Source organism: Carcharhinus amblyrhynchos, chromosome 21 (assembly GCF_965287045.1).
Source record: "Carcharhinus amblyrhynchos chromosome 21, sCarAmb.v2.hapA, whole genome shotgun sequence".
Lineage (NCBI taxonomy): Eukaryota > Metazoa > Chordata > Chondrichthyes > Carcharhiniformes > Carcharhinidae > Carcharhinus > Carcharhinus amblyrhynchos.
Window position 1 is genome coordinate 23,449,483 of NC_137344.1, and position 10,103 is coordinate 23,459,585.

Genomic DNA, 10,103 nt, shown 5'->3' on the forward strand with positions numbered 1-10,103 from the left:
TTTAACATCAAAGCAGATACAAGTGTCCAGTGCACCATTTTTAAAGTAAGGTGTCTAAAATCTTCAGTCTTATTGCACCGTAGTATCCCTGCAGAGCAAAAGAAGGCTATTTAGCCCATTGAGTCTCTGCTTCACATAGCCCTATCTCATAACCCCATATGTTTACCATACTAATCATCCTAATCTACACACCTTTGGACAGTAAAGGGCAAGTTAGCATAGGACTGTGGGAGAACGTGCAAACTATATATATATATATATACACACACAGTTACCCAAGGCTGGAATTGAACCTGGGTCCCTGGTGCTGCGAGGTTAATGCAATGCTAACCACTGCACCCCTTGGACCCTCCAAAAATGCATGACCAAATTGTGTTTTAAATATTAGGATTTCCTGTTCAAACGTTGCATGTGTTTATTTTTCACCTCTGAAGTTCATGATTTGCGCAAATAACTGAAGGTGAAATTGCGCAGCCCGTTGTAACTACTAACAGACTTCAGATGAAGTCACGTCTTGCATTGTCAGGATTTTTGGTGGGAAGCCAAATCGTTTGGAATCCGTGGTTGGCTTGGGTTTTCTCCAATATCAGGTGTGCACAACCAATGTGTTTGTGCACAGGCTGCTTGGCGTTTTGACTTTCTCGTTGGTATGTTATACTCCAGCGCGGTTGCCGTAGGGGGCGCTGGTTTAGTTCCCGGATGCGGCTGGGCCTGATCTTTTTCTGGCTGAGCTCCTGAGGCTCAGGTAATGGAGCGGCTGCGGCGGACGGGGCAATCTGTCTCCATCCTGGCTCAAATCGCGTGGAATTGGCTTGTAACTGGGCTCAGGCAGGGAGTGAAGGACTGAGCGGCTTATCTTAGGCTGTGGGGAGCGGATCCCGGGTGCGGAAAGTTTATATTTAAACTGGGTTTCCGTTGCTGACTTTTTTTCCCTCATTCTTGTGTTTTACAGAACGCGGTTTGTCTCCCGCCGCTAAACACAACGCAACCATGGTAAGCCTGGGCTGGAGGGAGGGACGTTATTTCATATATAATCTGCTAATGTACCGCTGAAATTCCCAACGTGGGCCTGTGAGCGGGTGAACTCTCCCGCTACCCGGCCAGTTTGTACTTTGGCCTGGGGGATGTTGGTGCCACAACCGCAGAGAGTAGGATTTTAATCTCACTTCCCTGTCAAGGAGTGAATGAGTGTTGAATGGAACTTACTTGATCTTCTCTTGCATTTAGCTTGTCCTAAAATTGTCTATTTTTAATTTGGTACCTCTATCTATTTTGTAAAGTTTACATTATATTTCTTTGAATTTGAACATGCTTCTATGTTCCTTGTTCTGCAACTGTTAACCTTTGGAAAGTTTGGTGAGCAGTTGCTTCCAGATGCTCCACGTTCAGCGTTTCACTGGTAAAATGATTTGAGTGCTCTAGGAACCTGCTGGAGTTCCACAATGATACGTGGGCTTCACCCTCACATTTCACATCTATATTCTTCCCCTGGATGTAATTGTTTAAAGACGTGTCGGCTTACGTGTTAGCTGGCAGTCTCCACTCTACCTCCCCAATAGCTGTTTGTTGCATTGTCACATTCGTCTGACATCCATTTCCTGAAGATTTGTGAATAGTTAGTGCTCAGTTTAGATAGATTTTTTGAATGGTAAAGGAATCGTGGATTATAGTTAGCAGGTGGGTAAGTGGAGCTGAGTCCATGGAAAGATCAGCCATGATCTTATTGAATGATGACTCATGCTCGTTGTTCTTGTGTTTAATCACTAGTGAACATCACAATTTTATGACTTAGATGGTTGGGCTGACAACATGCCCTGAGGAGCACTCCAAGGGTTGAAGTGTTTCACCTCCATGAACTACAGCCATCCCCCTTTTTGTGCTGGGTATGATTCCAGCCAATGGCAATTTCCCCCACCCAGTTTTCATTGACTTGAATTTGACTAGGGCTCTTTGATGCTACAGTCAGTCAAATGTTCCCATGATGAGTGGATATTTGCACTTGCCTCTGGAATTCAGCTCTTGACTGTGTTTGGACCAAGGCTGTTATGTGGTCTGTGATCTTGATAGAGCATTGGTGAATAGCTGTTGTTGAGTAAGTTCAATGTAGGCAACACCTTTCGTCACTGATAGTTGAGAATAGTTAGACGGACTAGCAATAGGACAAATTTTATTTGTCCTGTTTATGTGGACAGAATATACTTGGCAATTTTCTATTTTGGGTAGTTTGTGTTGTAGCAGCTTGGTTAGAGATGTATGCCGTGTTGGAGGACAAGTCATCATTACTATAGCTGGTATTGGGATCCATAGCCATAGGATTTGAGTTTGCTCAGCTGTTTGGCACATGGAATGCATCACCATTGCTTGAAGATTGGTTTAATGATGGCACAGAGTTTGAGAGGTGATTGAGATGAATCATCTGCTGGACTGACTGCAGACTTTTCTGCCTTGAGCTTTGCGCTCAGTCTGTGCTCCAGTCATTAATATTTAGGCAAGTTATGTTGCCTCCTCATTTGCGTTAGCTGTTAATTGTACACCACTATGGATGTGATAGGGTGGCAGAACTACTCCCATTGAATGAAGTCTTTTGATGCTTGCTGCCTTTGCAAATCTCCATTTTGGATAGTTGTGGGCCAGGGATTGCAGTGAATAGGTGGGGATGTTGGAACTGTGCAGGGATGTTTTGAGAACATCGCTGAAGCGTTTCCCCAGCTCTCCCGGAAGTCACTTGCCAAGAAGTAGCTCTGAGTAGAGCAGTCGTTTCAGGTACCTGCTGTCAGATATTTGAATAATGAGAATCGTCTTTCCAGCCAAACTGGTTTTGTTTGGTCAGTGCCTAATGCTGGCAATATTGTCTTGGGAGGCAATGCTGATATTAGATTGCTACCTTGCCAACAAATTTAAAGGAGTTTGTGTCAACATTGGCAGTGTTTCCCCAATGCTTTAAGCCACCTGCTGAATTATCAAGGTTGCCAAAGCAGGTCACCATGGCTTATCAGGCACAGGGATTGCTGCTGCTTAGTAAGCCATGACCATGTTCCTGGATCTGCAGTCCTGTTACTTGGAAATTCTTGTCCTCAGCTAGCCACGGCTGAGCTGGCACATAAAAGGCAGGAGCGGATTTTGTGGTTTGCCGTTGAAGATCATTTTGAGGATCCTCTTCAACCTCGGTGACTGAAGAACTGTTCCCAGAGTTGTAAGGTGAATTTTTCCCACTGAGCGGCACTACCGATATTGTCTTCACTGTGCAGAAAATCCAGGAAAAATGCAGAGAGCAGCACCAACTACTGTAACTGTTAATCATGAGATTTGAGGAGTCCTCAGATTTGACTGCTTTCAGAATTTGTCACCATCCTTTGCCTACTGTCTCTTCAACTTTCACTGTAGTTCTGCATCTCACTTCCAATCTGTACAATGCTGACTGATAGGCCGATCATCTTCCATCTTTCATAAATGTGAAGTTATCCGGGGCCCCCTTTGCCTGAGCTCATACAAACTTCCTGTTTGACTCTTGTTCACTGATCTACATTGGCTAACACTACCTCCTCATACAAAACTGTTTAAATCCTACTCTTGTGTTTAAATCCTGTCATGGTCAAGACCCTAGTTGCTTTAACCTCCAACCTTCTAAGCACTCTACATTCCTTTAACCCCAGTGTGAGAGACACTCCCAGCATTTTTGCCCCACCATTTCCAGCTGTATCTTCAGCTGTCTGGCCCAAGGCTCTGAAATTCTCTCCATAAACCTCATCCTCTATCTCCCTATCTCCCACCTCTTTTAACACACAGTTTAATTAAAAATTTGTCACTGGACTTGACGGTGCTTTCTTTGGCTTATTGTTAGTTTTTGTCTAATTATGCTCCTGTGAAGTGCTGTGGGATGTTTTGTTACTTTACTTTAAAAGTACTACATAAATGTACATAGTTGCTTGTAAGAGTGTAAAAGTTGCCTGTAATGATGTAGACTATTAGAATCATAGAATCCCTGCAGTGCAGAAAGAGGCCATTCGGCCCATCGAATCTGCACCAACAACAATCCAACCCAGCCCCTATCCCCATTACCCCATATATTTGACCCACTAATCCCGCTAACCTGCACATCCCTGGACACTAAGAGGCAATTTAGCATAGCTAATGCACTTAACCCGCACATCTTTGGACTGTGGGAGGAACCGGAGCATCCGGAGGAAACCCATGCAGACTCTGGGAGAATGAGCAAACTCCACACACACACTGACCCGAGGCTGGAACTGAACCCAGGTCTCTAGCGCTGAGAGGCGGCAGTGCTAACTATTGTGCCAGCATGCTGCCTAGTTATTCTTGACGTGTTTGGTAGTATTAAAATAGGAAAATGTTTGCCCCATATGAAGACTGTGTAATAGCATCTATATTGTTGTGGTTATACCAACATCGTGCTTTCAAGTCGAGACTATCCATTTACTCCCAAGTTAATGTCTTGAGTCCAAAACAACATAGCACTGCACAATCTGGAGTATAAATCAGATGGTCTGGTCATAACTGTATTGGAATGGAATCATTTTACGTTCTCCCAGAAAAGAACTTGCCTCTTGGAGAATTAATGTCTGCACTAAGTTGTCAACGTTTTTTTTTGTAACTAATAGGCGCTGCCCTTGTGCATTTTATTTTAAGCTAATATTCATTTTCCTATTATCAAACAGCCTCGGATGATTGCAGAAATCAAAGACTTTTTGTTAACAGCAAGAAGAAAGGATGCAAAATGTAAGTGAATTGTGAGGTATTTGTAATTGGAATGTTATTACTAAGATGGTGAATGTGACAAAGGGCCAACATGCCAAATTTGTTACACTAGGCCCCTTTGTCCAAGTATATTATCCTAAGACAGCCCCTTCATTATAGGAATGAACCGTTTCTGAGCTGTCTTCGCTGTGAGAATTATCCTTTCTTAATTAAGGAGTCAACCCTGTGTGAGTTCACCAGTGCTTGTATAGTTCTAACAAGATTTGCCGACTTTTATACCTCATTCTTCTTGCAATAAAGGCGAGCATTTCATTTGCCTTCTTAATTACTTGCTGTACTTGCATGCTAACATTTTGTGAATTGCATTCAAGGACATCCCAGGTCTCTCTACTGCACTGTCTAGAATTGCAGGCATGTCTGGCTCAGTTCAAATTGCACAAATCTGGTTCCAATTTACTATCTGAACTCCCTCCCCTACAGAAGGCTCTGGCAAACAGATGCGTCTGCCTCGTAACGTTGCATAGCCTTTCTTCCCAACATCCTCCCCTCTGTTTGGCACAAAGCCACTTATTTCAGCACAGCTTTAACCTGTACGAACAGAATTTGTTCTTGTAGTTTCCTTGTATGATGACAATGTGTCTTTGTTTTATATAGCTGTCAAAATTAAGAAGAACAAGGACAATGTAAAATTCAAAGTGCGGTGCAGCAGGTACCTATACACACTAGTTATCACAGATAAAGAAAAAGCTGAAAAACTGAAACAGTCCCTGCCTCCAGGTAAGTTACAGAATGTACAAATTGTGGGGCACTGATGGGTGTGGTCAAATTTTAATTTTTATGGAGACGGGTGAAATTTTACAGCCTCGCTTGTCCTGAAACTGTAAAATCCTGCCCAATGTCAGCAGAACTTTCCACGGTTTGCCCCTCACCCGCTCCAATTCCCATGGTGGGCGGGATGGTAAAATTCCAGCCTTTGTGTTGGAGTAAAAATTGTGCTTACGATTTGCAATGTATCAGCAGTTGCAGAGCTGAATGAATCTTTGCACCAATACTGTGCCATGGCTTTAAGGCAGTAATCCAAACAAAGTTGAAATTGAAGGATTGGGGAAATCATTTTTAATGTTGATGTTTGGTTTTAATTCATGGATTAAGCCACATTGGCAGAGTAGTAGGCACAAGATCCATGCTGCAGGGAGCATCCGCTGTCTCAGCTTCCACGAGTTTCACTAGGCATGTGGGGGGAAAAACCCTAATACAAAGTAATTTGCATATACATGGTCCACATTGGGGAATCTTCTTTGTAGCCAGTTTATCAGTTTGGAAATCCCATAATTTATGAATTTTGAACCGCTGCACTATCGTAACTTTTGTAACCTGTCAACCTGAAGCTGTGGTTCAGTGGCTTGCAATACTGAGTAAATTAGAGGTAGCACGGTGATAGTGGTTAGCACTGCTGCCTCACAATGCCAGGGACCTAAGTTTGATTCTCAACTTTGGTCACTGTCTGTGTGGAGTTTACATATTCTCCCAGTGTCTGTGGGTTTCCTTTGGGTGTTCTGGTTTTCTCCTGCAGTCCACAGATGTGCAGGCTAAGTGGATTGACTGTGTTAAAATTGCTCCTTTAGTATCAGTGGGATTAGAAACATAGAAAAACTACAGCACAATACAAGCCCTTCGGCCCACAAAGTTGTGCCAAACATCTCCCTACCTTAGAGATTACTAGGCTTACCTATAACCCTTTATCTTATTAAGTTCCATGTACTTATCTAAAAGTTTCTTAAAAGACCCTATCGAATCCACCTCCACCACTGTTGCTGGCAGCCTGTTCCACGCACCCGCCACTGAGTGGAAAAACTTACCCCTGACATCTCTTCTGTACCCACTCCCCAGCACCTTAAACTTGTGTGTCCTCTTGTGGCAACCATTTCAGCCATGGGAAAAGGCCTCTGACTATCCACTCAATCAATACGTCTCGACATCTTATACACCTCTGTCAGGTCACCCCCTCATCCTTCGGCTCTCCAAGGAGAAAAGGCCAAGCTCCCTCAACCTATCCTTGTAAGGCATTTTCCCCAATCCAGGCAACATCCTTGTAAATCTCCTGTGCACCCTTTCTATGGCTTCCACATCCTTCCTGTAATGAGGCGACCAGAACTGAACCCAGTACTCCAAGTGGGGTCTGACCAGAGTCCTATATAGCCGCAACATTATCTCTCGACTCCTAAACTCAATTCCTCGATTGATGAAGGCCAGTACACCATAGGCCTTCTTAACCACAGCATCAACCTGTGCAACTGCTTTGAGCGTCCTATGATCTCGGACCCCAAGATCCATTCTGCCAAGAGTCCTACCATTAATATTATATTCTGCCATCCTACTTGACCTGTTGAAATGAACCGCTTCACACTTATCCGGGTTGAACTCCATCTGCCACTTCTGTCCAGTCTTGCATCCTATCAATGTCTCACTGCAACTTCTGACATCCCTCCACACTATCCACAACACCTCCAACCTTTGTGTCATCAGCAAATTTACTAACCCGTCCCTCCACTTGCTCATCCAGGTCATTTATAAAACTCACACAAAGTGTAAGGGTCCCAGAACAGATCCCTGGGGCACTCCACTGGTGACTGACCTCCATGCAGAATATGACCCATTTATAACTACTATTTGCCTTCTGCAGGCAAGCCAGTTCTGGATCCACAAAACAATGTCCCCTTGGATCCCATGCCCCCTCACTTTCTCAATAAACCTTGCATGGGGCCCCTTATCAAATGCCTTGCTGAAGTCCATATATTACTACATCTGCTGCTCTTCTTTCATTAATGTGTTTTGTCACATCGTCCAAAAAATTCAATCAGGCTCGTAAGGCATGATCTGCCTTTGACAAAGCCATGCTGACTATTCTTAATCATATTATACCTCTCCAAATGTTCATAATTCCTGCCTCTCAGGATCTTCTCTATCAACTTACCAACCATTGAGATTAGACTCACTGCTGTATAATTTCCAGGGCTATGTCTACTCCCTTTCTTGAATAAAGGAACAACATCCGCAATCCTCCGGAACCCCTCCCATCTCCATTGATGATGCAGAGATCATCGCCAGAGGTTCAGCAATCTCCTCCCTCGCCTTCCACAGTAGCCTGGGGCACATCCCATCTAGTCCTGGCAACTTATCTAACTTGATGCTTTTCAAAAGCTCCAACATGTCCTCTTTCTTAATATCTACATGCTCAAGCTTTTCAGTCCGCTGCAAGTCTGCACTACAAACACCAAGATCCTTTTCCATAATGAATACTGAAGTAAAGTATTCATTAAGTACCTCTGCTATTTCTTCCAGTTCCATACAAACTTTCCCACCATCAGTTTGATAGGTGGGAAAGTTTGTTTGGTTCTGTTCTTTCATGTCTTATCCTCTTGCTCTTCACATACTTGTAGAATGCGTTGGGATTTTCCTTAATCCTGCCTGCCAAGGCCTTCTCATGGCCCCTTCTGACTCTCCTAATTTCCTTTAAGTTCCTTCCTATTAGCTGTATACTCTTCTAGATGTCTAACATTACCTAGCTCTCTGAACCTTTTGTAAGCTTTTCTTCTTGACTGGATTTATTACAGCTTTTGTACACCACGGCTCCTGTAACCTACCATAACTTCCCTGTCTCATTGGAACGTTGCTATGCAGAACTCCAGACAAACATTCCCTGAAAATACGCCACATTTCTTTCGTACATTTCCCTGAGAAAACCTCTTTCCGATTTAAGCCTTCAATTTCCTGACAGCCTCATAATTCCCCTTCTCCAATTAAACACTTTTCTAATTTGTCTGATCCTGTCTGTCTCCAATGCTGTTGTAAAGGAGATAATGATCATAATTCTATCTCCAAAATGCCTTCCCACTGAGAGATCTGACACCTGACAAGGTTCAGTTCTCAATACCAAATCAAGTACAGCCTCTCCTTTTGTAGGCTTATCCACATACTGTCAAGAAATTCTCCTGAACACACCTAACAAACTCCTCCCCATCTAAACCTCTTACCGTAGGGAGATTCCAATCAATATTTAGGAAATTAAAATCTCCCATCACAACACCTATTATTACACCATCCAAGGATCTGCTCTTCAACCTCCCTGTTACTATTGGGCGGCCTATAGAAAACACCCAGTAAAGTTATTGACCACTTCCTGTTCCTAACCTCCACCCACAGAGACTCCGTAGACAATCCATCCATGGCGTCCATCTTTTCTGCGACCGTGACACTATCTCTGATCAGTAGTGCCACTCCCCCACCACTTTTGCCTCCCTCCCTGTCCCTTCTGAAACATTAGAAACCCGACACTTGACGTCCCTGAGTCATCCAAGTCTCTGTAATGGCCACCATAACACATTTTCAAATAGTGATCCACACTCTACGGTCATCCAGTTTGTTCAAATAGACACATCTCAAATCTTCGGTCTGAGCGCTCCCCTTCTCTATTACCTGTCCATTCTCCCTCGCACACTGTCAACAAGCTTTCTTTATTTGTGATCTAACTTCCTCACTCCCAGTCACTTCAATGTGATTCCCACCCCCCAACCTTTCTAGTTTAAACTCTCCCGAGTAGCCTTAGCAAACCTCCCCGCCAGGATATTGGTCCCCTGCGATTCAAGTGCAACCCGTCCTTTTTGTACAAGTCACACCTGCCCCAAAAGAGGTCCCAATGATCCAGAAACCTGAATCCCTGCCCCCTGCTCCAATCCCTCAGCCATGCATTTATCCTCCACCTCATTCCATTCCTACTCACTGTCTTGTGGCACAGGCAGCAATCTCAAGATTACTATCTTTAATTAGGGTAGTTAGGGTAAATGCATGGGATTATGCGGTAATGGGGATAGGGCCTGGGTGGGATTGCAGTTGGTATAGACTCGATGGGCCGAATAATGTCCTGCATTGTTGGAGTCTATGAAATGCTGCACTGTTTGAGGTGCTTTTTTTTGGATGAGACATCAAACCAAACATCTGCTCTCAGATGGGCATAAAAGCTATTTGAAGAGGAAGGACATTATCCATTGTCTCCACACTAGAATTTTTCCTTCACTTTTTTTAAAAGGCATTTGAGAGTTTGCTGTGTGAAATTTGCTGAGTTGCCTGTAAAATGGTTTGGGAACAGAGGTGAAAAGCACTATGCTGGGTTTTAGATATAGAATGTCAGATTTCTCCCAGCAAAATTGGAAATTTCTTCAATCTCATCTCAAAATATCACATTGTAGGTGTTTATTTAGGTAGTATCTGTAATTCTTTTGCCTCTATCCTAACACTAATTTTTCTTATCACCAGGTCTGGCTGTGAAGGAGCTGAAGTGAGGTGCTGAAATGTTATTTGCATTTGATTGAATAAAAGAACTACAGAAA

General features: G+C 43.5%; 1 protein-coding gene across 1 annotated transcript; it reads left to right on the top strand.

The window, feature by feature from the left end:
• Nucleotides 1-665: 665 nt before the first annotated feature.
• On the top strand, nt 666-10,103 carry rpl38 (ribosomal protein L38). The gene is made up of 5 exons (XM_080208819.1): nt 666-745; nt 953-993; nt 4,677-4,737; nt 5,371-5,493; nt 10,030-10,103. Exons 2-5 carry the CDS (start codon nt 991-993, stop codon nt 10,053-10,055), a joined length of 213 nt encoding a protein of 70 aa, XP_080064945.1. The 5' UTR covers nt 666-745; nt 953-990; the 3' UTR covers nt 10,056-10,103.